This window comes from Brienomyrus brachyistius, unplaced genomic scaffold, assembly GCF_023856365.1.
Source record: "Brienomyrus brachyistius isolate T26 unplaced genomic scaffold, BBRACH_0.4 scaffold66, whole genome shotgun sequence".
In the NCBI taxonomy this organism is placed as follows: Eukaryota; Metazoa; Chordata; class Actinopteri; order Osteoglossiformes; family Mormyridae; genus Brienomyrus; species Brienomyrus brachyistius.
Genome location: NW_026042341.1, coordinates 1,173,241 through 1,188,921, shown reverse-complemented (window position 1 = coordinate 1,188,921; position 15,681 = coordinate 1,173,241). Strand labels below are relative to the sequence as shown.

At 40.7% G+C, this 15,681-nt stretch overlaps 1 protein-coding gene across 1 annotated transcript; it reads left to right on the top strand.

Moving 5' to 3' along the window:
* Positions 1-337: 337 nt before the first annotated feature.
* Positions 338-14,050, top strand: cd164 (CD164 molecule, sialomucin). The gene is made up of 6 exons (XM_049002316.1): positions 338-614; positions 1,805-1,876; positions 9,962-10,063; positions 10,320-10,373; positions 10,597-10,671; positions 10,987-14,050. The coding sequence occupies exons 1-6, from the start codon at positions 545-547 to the stop codon at positions 11,151-11,153; spliced, it is 540 nt and encodes a 179-aa protein (XP_048858273.1). The 5' UTR covers positions 338-544; the 3' UTR covers positions 11,154-14,050.
* The last annotated feature ends 1,631 nt before the right edge of the window (positions 14,051-15,681 follow it).

The window sequence follows — 15,681 nt, the reverse complement described above, 5'->3', positions numbered from 1 at the left end:
GACTACTATCACTATGTTTGTTGTAGATTTTTACTACTGTTTTAAAAACAGTAGTAAAAATCTACAACAAACAGTCATACTGGTGTTATGCTGCTGGGGATTACGAGTGTGCCAAGAAAGATGTACCTAGGCTTGTTAAAACAACAATATGTCAGTCATATATGTCATTTATAACATAATTATCACGCAACTGAAATTTCAGTAATGAAACTTTATTCTATTTGGAAACTTTAGAAACTACAAACGTGGCGTTTACATCTTTTTGGCATGTAACTATGGTCGGGTTTTCATTACTATTATACTTTTTGATCCGGGATGCTTGTCAGTTTATCCTGCACCAGTTCCCGAGCAGCAACACAAGCAATGTCCCAGCGAGGTCCGGTTGCAGAACACCTATCTCACCTCCTCCTCGTGGAAAAAAAAGCCACATGACCCGCGGAGCAGGAAGTGGAGCCGCAGAAAGCCAGTATACTGCGAGCTAGCGGGACCTGCTGTTCACTTTCCAGCGCTCCGCGAGACTCGCAAGACAGGAAGAATCAGCGAAATGTGCCGGCGGCTCGTGCTCTTAACGTTGGCGCTCGCGGCGCTCGTATGGGCGACAGCCGCTGAAGCGGGTAAGGCCGGGGCGGCTCTGCCGGGATGTGCGCTCCGCTACACTCAAACACTCCGAATATATTTTAACAAACAAGTCTGTTCGGTTTCTCTTCAGCCTTCCTCACTAACGAAGAGACTTCCGTACGTTTACTTTGACGTTGTTTACAGGGCTAAGGCACCCAGTTCCAGTGGCTGTCTACCGAAAATGGTTTCAATAACTTAGCTAAATAGCCCAATAACTAGAGTCGAACACCCGCAGCAAACAGAGGCCGGTCGGTTGATCGACTGCTCGCCTGCTAGCCGATAGTACGTAAGGATGTTTGTCGAAGCCATAGCGTGTTGGAAGTCTGTAAAATATTACCGTGTGATTAATTGACTCCAGGGCTTGGCTGCTGCTCGTGCGTCATACTCAAATTTATTGAGTTCACTACGGTGCAGTGTTGGAAAGCTAACGAAAAATTATGTACACATATGACTGTAAAAAAAATTGTTGGAGTGGGCGATGCTGGTTTTGTTTGGACGTTTAGTGACTGTCTGAGCGCATTGACGCAGTCCGTGGGCGCTGTGCTAGCCGCTGAATCGCTGCTGGTATCTCCCTGTGCGGCGATCATGGTGTCTTCCCCCCGCTCTCGCTCTAATCAACTGGTATCTTGTTTCCTTTCTGTGCACTTCTTTTCTGTGAAGCGACTAAAGTATGAATTTTACTCACGCTTGTATTTGCGAACCGGAAAGTACAAGTTGACAGGCGTTCATCCGGGAAGCCCGGACCCGGGGCGCACCGTGCCGCTCGCAGGCCTGGACGCTTCTTACATCATGGTTGACTTGGTTTTGACAAGGCAGGACAGAGATCAAGTTCGTTTTACTCGCAAATCGCTCTCTGAATGTTCGAGAAGACGTCTGCCGCTGTTTTAAACTCCTGTATTACGTTGTTAGTGCTGTGCATCTTGTGTTTGAATGGGTCAGTGTACAGTAATCAAGTATTAATTTAATGCTTAGATGCATTTATGCAATTAATGGCGTAGAATGTATTTTTATGTTATTTTTAAAGCTAAGATGTGTTTGGCACTCTTTCGGTGCCATTTAATTGTACTGCTGTAATCCGGCCTAAATAGTAATACAAATAGTGGGTCACTTCTAAGTATTTTCTTTATATTCCAGATTTATTTATTACTGCTAGTGGTGCATATCAGACTGTCCATGTCTTTTACAGGAGACTGCAAAGCGTCCAGCACTTGTGAAGAGTGTAAGAGTGTGATTGGTTGCGCTTGGCTGGATTGTTCAGGTAAGTCCTACCACGTTGCCCAGTTGCACACCTGCCTGCAGCGACCCTACATGCGGCTCTTCTTTTGGTTCCGGCAGCAGTACTTTCATTTGTGAAGAAACCTGTTCTTGTAATAAAGACCTACTGGGGAAACTGAAAGTGATTGTCTTCAGCCACTATTATCTGGTGCTTGCAGTTTGACTTATTTGCAGTAATTCGATATGGGTCATGGGGAGAGAGAGCAGGATTGTTGTGCAACCTGGGGAATCATTGGTTCTTCTGCAGTGTATGAGAAAAATATTGGTCTCATTTTGAATGCAGGCCAGGTTTTAAGCTAAGAGTACTCCCCATTTAAAAGAGCATTTTAAACTTTTGCCGTTAACATTTTCTAGATCTGTCCTCATTCTTTGGCTTGGGCTTATGCCTTTTCTTTGCGGGATGTTAGCACACATGTGGTGCTTTGCTGTTGGTGAAATTACAGGAAATTGTTGGCAAAGGAAGACTGTGAAAGAGTGGTAGAAAACTTGTGTAGTGTTGTGTTTCACCTTTTTCCCTTAGGGATTTTTCTTTGGTATGTGGCTGGCGTTTTTCATATTGTCTCCAAAACCAATTTGAAATTGTTTGAGATGTTGATATTGAAGGACTGGATTTATGTCGCTTTCTGCCTGGAGCAGGTAATTCAGACCTACTAGTGCAGTGACATCCTCTATGCCTGAGAAGATCTCAATGTTTTGGGTGTGGTATGTGGCTTGTCGGGTTAGGGTGCTGTGCTATAAAGCATAACGTAGGGCTTGGCAATATGACCTTAAATCAATATCACGATTAATTGAACATCTTACCTCGATGACAATTAATGAACGATTATTTTGTTTTCATATTTCATTGACAAGATTTGTACTATAAATATGCTCAACTATTAAAGCTGGGATATTTTTCTAATGAATGACTGTATCTTTATGATTTTAAAATAATTGAAAGAAACACACAGATGAACCATTTATAGTTATTCATAGAATATTTCAACAACTGAAATAAAAGCACAAGATGCATTTTAGTTTTAATGTAAAAAGCAAGTTCCCAAGAAAAAGTGGAAAATAAATGGTTTGTATTTCTTGCAAACAAAATTGACTGTTTTTAGTGATCATATCTGGGTGAAATTGATCACTATAAGCAGATCAACATAACCGATTTTTTTAAAATTTAAAAAAAGATTTCAAGGGGATAGTACATGAACACACACTGGGGAAAGTATTAACAGGGGAAACCACAGTAACCGACATGGGCAACATTACATCGGTTTAGAGGTTCTGAATGTTGTTCTGATCAACTTTCAATTAATTGCCCAGCCCTAGCATAACGTACCACCAACCGTACGATTTGAACTGGCGAGGTTTTTGCTGCCAGGCCCTCAAACAAGGCCCTTAACCCTAATTGTTCCAGAGACTGGCTGTCCCTACTTTCTCAGTTTGTAGGTCACTTTGGATAAAAGCATTGCTGCATAAATGTAAACGCAAGCAGTGGTGGGTGATATTATGATAATTTACATTTGAAGTTGGGTCCACGATAAATGTTTCAGAGTTATTGGAAGAATTACAACACAGCACTACTTAACACTATAATTATAAGAGAACCAGCTGGCAAGCATCTGCATTGTAATGTCCGCATGTTTTGGAGACTGCAACACTACAACAAAAATTGACTAAAAAATGTAAAACAAAGCAACTTCAGCCTGCATAACATCTGGGCTGTGCTGTCTAATAAACAGTGTGCAGCACGTGTTTGTATTTATTGCAAACTAAGTCCAGAAGTGCATAGTTATTGACCGAAGTGATAAATGTTCATTTGTATTTACCTATTGAAAGTTTAATATTAAAATTAAAAAGCACTTTTCCTATGTGGTTTCTTTTGTATTTAATTATTAAGCTTATTATTATTATTATGCTGCAAGTAGTGTTAGCATAGAATTGCTGGTTAAGTGGTTATGGTTATTTAACATTACTATGTAAATTCCAGTTTAGTTGGTTTGTGAACAAGGGAAAAAAAAAAAAAAAAGATCTATATTGTGAGTTGTAATTCTAATCCAAAATATTGCGATGTGACCTTTTTGGCATATTGCCCACCGATAGGCAGTTTTCAGTTTTCAAGAAGTTTTCATTGATTGGGAGACTTATGATTCATCCCCTGTAAATATTTTAAATGACTGTGAAGTGTGAATTTTGTGTTTTGGCATGCACCTTTCCTAAAGCACCACCCGGAGTGTGAATCTCTGCACATGCTACTATCGGGTTATGATGCGTAGTTTCTGAACCTTTCACTAGTATGTACAGTTGTGCTACTAGGAAATGCGTTCAGCCTTAGATCTCTAAAATGTATTTTTTTTTTGTTTTGGCAGGCTAATGAGTTTAACTCAAGCAGTTCTCATTAGCATGCTAGCGAAGTACGTACGTGTAGCTGGTTTCTAGGTAGCCTCTGTTTAGGTGAAATGCAAGCGATTTTAATGGCCTTGTATAAATCCAGATATCTTTAAGATCAGCTAAAACCTGTTAAACATCGGCTCAGTTGAAGCTTCAACTGTTGATTCGTTTTGCATTTTTTAATGTTCCTCATTCCTTCAAGTTCGGGTAATTGGGTAATCACTGAAACGACTTGCGTTGTTTCACAAACCTGAAGTGCCCATGGTCCTTTAAGGCTGGAATGTTCTACCCCTGTTCAATGCTGTGAAGTGTTTAGTGGGTTTTTTTGTCCCTTCAAAAACCATTGTTTCTGATATTATCTAAAAATTTGAACTGAATGATGGTTTTACTAAAATTACTGGTATTAAATCTAAATGCTGAAACATTAACAGATCCTGTTAAAACCAAACATAAAAACATGTATTCTAGACAGTAGCTTGAACCGGTAAGTTCTATGTACTGTGTAGCACTGAGGTAGACTTTACTGACCATGAATATGAAGGATTTAGTTTGTCATAGGCAGAACATGCCCTGCTTGCTGTCACTTTATGTTGAAGCTCCTTAGGCTCAGACCTCCGCCAAACACTGTGCTCTTGAACATTTTTTTTATGTAAGTTTACACATGAAAACTTGAGAGAATTAAACAGCCTCATTCAGAGACAATAATAAATCTACCTAATGAGTGGTTAGAAGATGAATGAATGGATTTTTAAACGTTTGTTTGGCATAATACGAAGGATTCAGGTCTAGCAAATCTGACCTGTTAGTCCTGATGGAGTAAACATGGGCAGGACAACACACATACATGTAAACATGACTGAGAGGCATAAGTAAGGCCCATGGAAATCATGTGTGGGACACAGTCAACGTTTTGATTTGTGACATTTTCTCCTCAAGCTAATAATTCTTTCAAGGTTTTAGTCATTCATGTAAAGGAGTCCATTAACTTGATACTTTGTGAGGTGTTGCATTGTACACATACCAGTAGCTTTGAAACTGAATTAGTTCTATGAATGTGTGCTTTTAGAAGGCTCCTAGTGAGAGAGACACCTTTTGTGTTAAGAAAGCTAGTGAGCAAGTATTAAATCCCAGTTGAAGATCTAAGCTATACTGTCTTTGGGTGTTTGTAAGCTCATCTATTGCTTGGTGTTCTTGTCCTATAAGCAGAGTAGTTGGTTTGTTGTAAATCATTCAGACCGCTTGTGCTATTTTGTCATGACACTGTGAATGTATGAAAATGCACAGCTACTGAGATTTTCTGCATGTTTAATGTAGTAAAACCTTTTTGAAGCAGGTGGATGTCACCGGAGTACATTTTCACAAGTATGGGTATTTGGCAGGTGCTCATGAATTGTGCTTGACTGATTGTGTTCCATTTGGGGAAATCATTGTCCTGACCTTGTAAAGTGCTCAGTTTTGAAAAAGTGTTTATTTAGAAAGATGCAGCTTTTAGTGGGCGGTGCTTTGTGTTAATTTCCGCTGGTTGGATGTCCTGTGGTGAGGGACAGTTCTGCTGTTTGCACACCCCAAATCCTATGGCCCTGGGCACAGTAACCTGCTGGCTTTTTTCAGCAGTGTGTGAAGCCTCACCCTCCTCAGCCACACCTCCTATCTCAGTTTGATGAAAAAGCAGGTTACATTGAGCGGCTGTCCTTGTACACTTCGCTGGCCATCCAGCTGGGGCTTGGCCATCATGCTGGAGGCTTTATCAGTGCACTCTTGCATCATCCAGCTACTGACGTACCTTCACATAAGTTCTTCGGCCTGTCTCTCAGCAAAAGTCCTCGGTCTGCTGTTGCCACAAAACAGCTGTTTGAGAAGCCAGGGGACAGAGTTGTGCTAGACCTATTTTTGGATTTGAAGGTTCTGCTGAACAGTAATGCGGTAGTTTCATTGCAAGAGTACATAGCTTATACTCTGCTGATTATTACTGGGCAGGATTTCCAGGCAGCACCTAGAAATGATCCTGATACTCATACTTTCCTCCCCCTGCCTTTCTCAGTGTTTTGTCACAATCATTAGAAATACCATTAACTAGCTAATGGTGGAAAAGGCTTTGCTGTAGCAAAATTATAATAAAGCTTGTTTAGTAAAATGATTTTTGCATGTTTGCTGTAGTAGCGTCATGGTGCAGTGCAGTATTTTCTCTTGTAATCTTTACTGGGGATTGTACTACGTGAAAAGAAACTGCTGCCTGTTTGGCAACAAGGTCAGCTGACTTAGAATGACCAGGGGTCTCATTTATCAGCTTGTGTGTAGAACAATTCTTCAGTGTGTGTGCCTCTGAATCGGCATCACACACAAGCAAATAGGTGTTTATCACTTGTGCGCACCAACAGCTGTACAAAGTCAACGTTGATAAATCTGACATTTTAAATATGACTGCATGTACACAGCAAGACTATTTAAATAAAGAAATAAGCGTCCTTAGTGAATCGTATATGGCCATATTTCTTCCACAACAGACGTCAAACAGCACAAAAGGAGAGTCTGTACTATGGACAGACGTATGCCCTTATATCCTTATTCTTGATTGTGATATATTTTGCACTATACACTTGTTATTTTGTAACTGTATTTTGCTGTCAAGAAATTGTTTTTAAAAAATGCAGTGGGTGAAAAAAAAAATGGAACTTCACCAAGAATGGAGTGGAAGTTTTGCAGTACATGGAGGAGAAAAAACACAAATCAGTATTGTATGGCATCTTTACCAGTGGTTGGTTAAAGACAGAGAGAAAGAGTTAGCATAGAGACAGGTAGCGCATGCAGGTAATGGGAATGATGTCAGATGTGAGGAAGTGGTTTGGTCTGAGAATAACTACCAAAAAAGAAAAATGGTAGCAGCCCATAGATATCACCCCTGTACCAAAAGGGGTGGGCTATCAGAAATGGGTAATACTTTTGTGGTTGCTCTACTGTGGCACGACACACAATATTTGCTGCAGCCAGTTAAATGCAGCAATTGAATGCTGCAGAAAATGAATTGCGCCAGACACATTAGTTGTCTTGTGAAGCATATATTTGGTGACAGTCATATTTCTTTGGGCATAGACCTTATTTGACTTTGGAATGATTTGCTTTCATTAGCATGACCTGCCTGCACATACTTTGTGTGAACATAGACAAATACAATGATCTAGTTATCAAAGTTGATAATTAAGTGGGATTCTGTGCATATCCTATGTGTCGATTTCGTTTGCTTCAGTTATGCTTCTAAATCATTCTATACCATTACAGTAAATGATGCCAAGTAGGCTACATTTTTTTTCTTTGTAGAACAAATGTTTAAATGGTCTTGTTGCTGTAGTTTGAAAACCTGTCGTCTTGAGTTCACTGCTCATGTTTTCATGTGGTTTCCATTTTCTCTAATACTTAAGAGCTGCTGCAAGGATTTGCATGCTTGTTCATTGTCATAAATATCTATTTTACTCAGCGGCGTTTCAATTTCTGCTTTTCTGCCACAATTTCAGTATGTTAACTTTCAATTTCTATCATCGTGTCGTGATACAGTTCTATGGTTTACAATTTATCATTTTGGAGATTTTTGCAGATATTTAAGGAAGTAGTGAATGTACTGGAACTGCGTTTTGGAGAGAGAAGCAGTCCAACTCATTTTACGCGACCTCTAGTGTGGGAGAACGACAGAAACTGCTGTTGCCCACTGCCCACCTGTAGTTGATTAAGCAAAGCAACAGAAATGAGAAATGGGATGAATTTGGTTCTGCATTGAACAAAAAGGGTGAACATGCAGACGCAAAAGCCCCCGTATGCAAGCTTTGCTACAATAAGGCAACACTTGGCTAAGTATTAGTCTCTTGTTCGCCCTGATTATATAAGGACGGTAAAGATTGTCATGTTTACATGATAACCCATATGACACCTATGGTGGTATAATGACTGCTGATTTACATATCACGTTTGTTTAGTCCTGTTTAGCCTACATGTGAAGTCATTCACGTCCCTTTCTCCATCGAGGGAAAACTAGACTGGACTAAATAGCTAACGGAATAAACAAGGGAGACCACCAATCTGATACCTGGTATTGGGCTGATGATGGCAAAACAAAACCTGGACTGAATATCGGTGGGGCAAGAGAGCAAGAAACTAATCTGATTTTCTGTCCGAGGTTTGCCCTGAATAATAGCGCAAATTCTTGTAGCCTTAGCGCGACATACCGTAAACAGAAGTGAGGGTCACATAATGGCTAGTTGTTCGGCAACACGTGCGTCAGAGCTGTCGTGTGGAAATAGTTACTGTAATTTACGCTTAAGGAAGGGAAAAAAGCAAAACTGCAGAGTGCAATGTATGCAAGTCTAGAGTTCCTTTTTCTTTAGTCTGAAAACAGTTTATACAAATTGGATGTCCTTATACTTGTATTGTTTCTAAAGATTGGTTATTTAATACTTAAGTTATATCTGTGCTCCGTTGTATTTTTTTGTACTGGAGACTTACTTTTTGACTAGAAATGCTTAATTTGGGTATGCAGTGATATTATTATGATCAACAGATTTGCAAAATTTGCACTTTCACAAAAATGGACAGAAATTTGTTGAACTTTTACTGAATAAAATAAAGAAGCTGACTCCCATAAATCATGTTGGATTTCGTTCTGTGACTTTTGTGATTTGATACAAAACAAACAAAAAAAGATTTAAAAAATGTGCCTTCTCGATTACTGGGCAGTATGGCAGAAAGAAGACCGATTGTGATTGAGTGTACTTAAGAGTGAAGGCCTCGGTTGTGTTGGAGCACTTCGTATTACAAGTACGTGGAAAATGCAGCTGCAACTGCACGACTGCAATGAAACAACATCTTAAGACATTCATGGACTTACCCATGGCACACCGCCACTGCGTGTGGAATTTGCTTGTTCTCACCATGTGTATGGGGGTTTACACTAAATCCTCCAGTTTTCTCCCACATTCCAAAATCATGCAACTTTTTGATTATTTGATTTATTAATATAATTGATAGTCCTAGATGGGCAGTGGTGGCTTAATGGTTAGGGATGCACACTTATAATTCAAAGATTGCAGGTTCGAATCCCCAACCAGCAAGGCACCACTGAGGTACCCTGAGCAAGGTACTGCCCCTAAGCACTGTTCCCCAGGTGCTGAATTAGCTGCACCCTGCTATGTCATGATGTCACATATGGGTTAAATGCAGAGGACACATTTCGTCGTCGTGTGCTGTGGTGTCAACAATGACCACTGATCACTAAATTCTAATTCTACAGCTGATGCCATATTAATATCAGATTCTGTGTATTGAGTGGAACTTAATCTGCATATTTTGTTGGTAATTTTAATACAGTAAAGGTGGTTTGCTATTGGTCTAATTCACAGATAGGCCTGTTTGTCAGAGCAGTATATTAAAATAGGAATGTTTTACATTGTTGATTTTGACTTTGATATTGAGGTACCAATGATGGATTTGATATCAAAGTAAAACTTGGTACTGATCTAACTGTTCATATTTTCACACTAATTTCATCTGGGATTTTGGTAGAATTTGCTGGGAGATTCCACTTGGACAACTAGGTTCCATATGAATGTATACTGATTGCATGCATGAGATATTTCTGGAAATACTGGTTTGCAAGCCTGTCTGTAAGTTGCCATTGCGTAACAAAGGTGTACCTCCTTTTTTCCAGCAAATGAGACGATCCATAATTCATCTTGCGTGAACGCCACCGAGAGCCATCAGAATGCGTCTGTGTTCGGCTGTGTGCTCTTCACTAATGGCACATGCCCAGGTAAGGTGTTACCGGTGATGATAGGGATATCTCGTTACATTTTGAACTGAATTTTTGCGGGTTAAGTTGGAAGTGAGCAATCCCATTTTTCTGAAGTCACAGGGCGTGTACAGTTTCTCTTCAAAGCGCACTAGCATTATGCTGTACAACTCGACAGTATCTTGTTTTGCCTTATGCATCCTTTTGGTCCGTAAGGGGCTGGGCAGGGCAGCTGGTGACTGCTTCTGTTGATGTTTTTTGTCCCCCTCACTTTCAGGTTCTCCCCCAAAGACAACCGTCCTGCCTACCACAATCAATCCGAATACCACAGGTAACTTTTTTTTTTTAGTGTTTTCCTCTGTCCTTTCAGGACATGGTTGCTGCAGTTTAAATTTGGAGTTATAGGCAAGAAAGAGCTGGTCTAGGTACCATAGGGTTGTAGGACTGAAGCTCATTAAGGCTCCTCTGAGCTTCCCTTGGGCAAAGTAATTGTTCAGTCATAAGATACGTTTTGAATAAATCTTAATTAGAAAATTTGAACTTCTACTGTTTAGATCCCAAGAAAGTCTCAACCACAATTCCTACAGCTTCTCCAACTCGTAATGCCACCACTCCTGTTCCTGTTTCAAGTGAGTTAATTTATCCTATTCCAGCGAGCGTTGTGTGTGTGTGTGTGTGTGTGTGTGTGTGTGTGTGTGTGTGTGTGTGTGTGTGTGTGTGTGTGTGTGTGTGTGTGTGTGTGTGTGTGTGTGTGTGTGTGTGTGTGTGTGTGTGTGTGTGTGTGTGTGTGTGTGTGTGTGTGTGTGTGCGCGCGCCTGCATATGTTACCCTTAGCTTATGTTCTGCTATTCAATGTGAAGTTGTGTGAATACAATCCAGGGATGTGGTGCACTAACCACAGAAGGTCTGATTCACTCTTCTCCTTCTCTGTCGTTCATCTCCAGATAGCACCACAACCACGATGGCCCCCTCCAAGGCCCCCCAGAAGTCATCTACCTTCGATGCAGCCAGCTTCATCGGGGGAATCGTGCTGGTTCTGGGATTGCAAGCAGTTGTCTTCTTCCTCTATAAGTTTTGCAAGTCCAAGGATCGCAACTACCATACACTTTAAGATGTCCCCCCCACCCCCCTCCCCCAAACTCCCCTCCAAACACACTGCCCTGCCCATTTCACTCAGGCTGGCAGTTCCAGCGCCACAAACCCTGCAACTGTGTTGCAGTAAATCCTGTTCTCTACCATCATCCATTAGCAATAGTGGAGCTGTACAACCTGGGCATACAGTCCCCCTCTTTGGGCTTGGGGGTTTAAATCACCTTTTCAAATCCAGGGTGATGGTATTCAAATTGGCATTCAAACTCTCATGCTAATCCAGCTAATTGCCAAGGTCCTTGTATACAAATGTTCTAGCCATTGCGATCCATCGCCCATTTCTCATCTTTTGAATTGGAGGTAAAGGTTAATGTGCCAAAACCCAAAAGAATGGAAGAGAATTGCTTGAATACCATTGCTTTATAGGAAAGCTGGTTGCTTGTCTTATTTCATATTCTTTGAGGTCCAAAACTATGTCTTTTGCTAGATGTGGCATTGCCTTAGAAGGTGTTCCTAGCCAAGCAGTCATTTTGTGCGGTCTGTACGTAAACTTGTTCTCACTTACTAACTGCGATATTCTTGGGCAGGGAAAGCTCTGCTCCGTCCTCCAGAAACACTCCTGGTGGCGGGGAGACCCGCCTTTGCATTATTAGGTGGGGGCAGAGGCTGCATGGGGGAGTACAGTACTTGCACATTGTTCAGCCGACATGGAGTCGTGTAAGAAAAGCACCAGGGGAAAATCTCACGGCAATAAGCACGTTCCTCATTGCGTAGCCATTCGCCGATGCTTAACATACCTGGGGGAGGGGAGGTGAGGCTTGACCAAAAAGTGTGTGTCTTAAGGGCCTGGATGGTGCAACAACCTAAAACAATGATTACAGTGTAGGAGGAAGATGACTTGAGGGAAAGTGCCTTGCAGTGGTGTCTGGTGAGTCACTGAAACCCCAGCCTCTGTAAGACTCCAGTGTGCCCCAGTTGCTGAACCTGTCTTCGAACAGACAATAAAGGAGGCTGTACTGCTGTGCTAATATTCATAAATACCATAGATCTCCAGCAGGACTGAATGATTTATCTTTGGTAGTTATGGTAGTTCCTGAATTGCTGAAGGTTATTTATTTAGTGCCTAAGGACTATAAAAATGAGTGATCCTATTGTATTGTCCTGGCACATGTCTATCCCCCACTCCTTTTTTGATTCTAGCCCACTGAATGATTATCCTTTTGTTCTTTCTTAATGACCGCACCATACTCTTTACATAACTAAATTTCTGAATATTGTTGACAGTAAATTTTGTCCTGCTCAAGTGAAATGCTAAGTTTTCTCGATCAAATTTTAGTTTTAAAGCATTATGCTAATGGACCCTAAATGTTCAGGGTCCCCCCCACCCGTCGTCCCTGGTCTGTCGAGCTATTTGATACGTGGAGGAAATGCCAGGGAAACAGCTGAAGGCCATGCTTTCAGGTTTTTGTTTTGCATCTTGATTAGCATGTTGCTAATTGTTGTGTCTATGCAGTGCCCATTTGAAACGCTCAATTTAAACTGGGGAAAAGGCTCGATGAGAGATCAAGTTATTGTTGGCTTGTTGAGATACATGGTTATGATGTTTTTGTGTTTTTCCTGAGTTCTGTGTTCAGTTTTCTTCAGCTTTATAAATTTTGTGAAGTGCTTTGGATCCTGAAGAGGAGAAAGTAATACTATTACATGAAAGGTCATTTGCCAGGCATATTGTGGTGAGCATATCATTGGCCTGGCTTTGTTTGTCATATTCGTGCTGTTACCAGAATTGCACCAGAGCTTGTTGGATAACAATTTACTTCTAATTAAGCTTCCAAATGATGAAAATGTCATTGAATGACTACCATAAGCAACAATGCACATGCCAACGAATGCTACATTATCCTGTTCATTGTTGATCCTGTGTAAATGTGCATTTAACAAATTACAAAACTTTTTCTGCAGCACTAGGCAAAGAACCTTTTGTTGGGGATTAAATGCATATTTTTGTTGTGCAGTTAAGACCTTCGGACATTTCTGTTCAGAGTTCAGGAGTAGATCATATGATGCTTTTTTAAAATTTTGTTTTTCCTTGTCCCTCGTGAGACAATGGATCTTTACCAGCTGTGCACTAAAAATGACTTCTCTGTTGCTGGTGATAACCTAATCACCACTAAATGAGTCCTGTCTCATATTGAAGAATGGAGTTGCTAGATGGGAATTGGCATTAGTGATTGTTTTCCTTAATCCTGCTCTCATGTTGGGTTTTTCAGCTTCTCAGATGTCTGACAGTTGGTCTTTACCACCTTGAATACTATTTCGGCTACAACATGTGTCCAATATTTCATACATATTATTGAATATATATATGCAGTGCCTGTAGAAAAGCTGTATTGCAAATGATTTGTCATGTTTAACCATAAATGGAATGTCGTGTGCATATTTATATTTAAAAATCCTTGGTTCAGAAGTGCCTTAATTTTTTTTCCCTGTAGTCTTTACAAATCATAAGAGCTGAATAAAGCAAATCTCCTCCAATGCACCCACAAATTCAGCTTGAAGAAACGCTGTAAGCTGCTTGTTTCCAAAGTCACGCGTGCCTCTTTCTCTGCTCTATTACTTGATAGCATGTTGGTCACATTTTCTCCGATATCCTCTGTGTGTATATCTTGTTTCTTGTTCTCTAGTCACTGCTGCCTCTGATCGTCTGGGTCAGAGTATGTGCTGGTTTCTTTATTCTGCGGCTCATGCTATACCTGCTCAGGTGCAAAGGCTTGCCATCACGCGCATATAAACACTAAGCGCCCCCTCGTTTTATGCTTTTCTTTTTTTCTTTAAGTGTACCTTTTAATGAGTCTTGCCTTTTTCTAGTTTTGCAAATTTAAAGAATGAAGATGAATAATAAAGGTTTGGATATTGTTAAAAGGTTACTTTTCCTGTTTTTGCTCATGCCTCATTTCCTTTTTCTATATCAAAATTTCACCTCAAGTATAGCGATTAACTTAATTTCTACCATCTAGCGGATTTGGAAATGCAGTCACAAGGTATCATGCAGGTTTACTGTTTATAGGAGCATTTCTCAGGATGGAGACTATGGGTGAGTGAGGGGCCTTCATGGTGTGGTTCTCGCCACAGTGGAAAAGGATGAAAGCTGGCTGGAGGTCTTTGGTGCTTCCCACACTCCTTGGGGGAGAAGATGGAAACATGAATTGAAGTGTTATGCTTGATTTTTTGCCCTTGTAACAAGTTTTGTCAGGTGGATCAAGGACATTGTATGGAAGGATAAAGCGTTTCAGAAGAGCAAACAGTTTGGCATGCCAGCCTGCCAAGTATCAAAGTAAATGCAGAGGTAACGTAATGCCAGAGCAAACAGGTGTGTATGTCGTAACTGAGTACACATGCTTTACAGTAACCCTATCGAATGGAACCTTTATTGCAGTGGCTGTCAACCTTTTTTGCACCACAACCCAGTTTTTACCTTGCTGGCTCAATCGTGACCCTATATCAAGTATAGCTTTACATTAATACTGTCAAGCACACAGGCACTTTGCGCCAATCAATGCCTGTCGTACAAATCTGGATGTGCCAGTGATTTTTTTAAATTAAGTATCTGTGGTTTGGCGTTTTGGCACCGATCGATCGGCCAGCGATCGGAATGAGCCGATTTTCAGCCGATCAGTCTCACGAATTTACGATTATGAACCGATCTTGCGCATGCGCGATAAATCATATGCACTTTTAGACACGCAAAAATGTCTGTAATTTGGAAATTCTTCAGCGTGACGCGAGGGGACGTAAATTTCGCTATGTGCAGCAAGTGTGAGAACCAGGTACATAGAGGGTGAAAAAATACAAAGACATTTGACACAACAAATTTAATTAGACATTTAAAAACGCAGCACCCCAGTGAACACGCTCAGTTTTGAAGAAGCTAGCAAAGCGAAAGCTGCTAGCAAAGCATGTTCAAAGCCATCTACGAGCCAGCAGCCTGTCCTATCTTTCGTTGGTATAAGCAGTGAAAACAGCAAAGAAATTACGAGGAAAATTGTGGAATTCATGGCACTGGATGAGGTGTCTTGTTACATGTTGTTTTTCTTTTACTTGCTGCACCTATTATTTTAAAGAATATGTAATGTTTAGTTGTAGTTTTATTTATTTGTTTTAATTTAATTAAATTTATAAAGTTTAATAAGAAGTTATGAAAATAAAGTTTTGAGGTAAAGAAAATGTGATTTTTGTATGCATTTGTTGTTTTCAGGGCGGAAATCGGTATTGGAAAAATCGGCAGGTCGCACAATCCAAAAAATCGGTAATCGGCCGATTGCAATCGGTGCATCCCTACTTCTTTGATTGGTTGAGTGTTTGCTAGTTTGGAGCTAAGCAGTTGCAGACCCAGTACCCATTTATATAGGTTGATTCTAGGATTGGAGCTGCGAAATCTGATCGTGGATCAGCATAGGGGCTTGCTAGTTTTAAAATGCTTTCATATCCAACTCTGCCTCGCGAGCCTTTCAGAACTTACCGATTTGGGTCACGACACTTGGGTTGAGAATCAC

Bases quoted from the DNA above. Each gene is read 5' to 3' on its own strand.
- cd164 (XM_049002316.1), top strand. From the start codon at position 545: ATGTGCCGGCGGCTCGTGCTCTTAACGTTGGCGCTCGCGGCGCTCGTA. The intron at 615-1,804 runs GTAAGGCCGGGG...TGTCTTTTACAG, and splicing joins GGCGACAGCCGCTGAAGCGG to GAGACTGCAAAGCGTCCAGC. The intron at 10,672-10,986 runs GTGAGTTAATTT...GTTCATCTCCAG, and splicing joins CACTCCTGTTCCTGTTTCAA to ATAGCACCACAACCACGATG.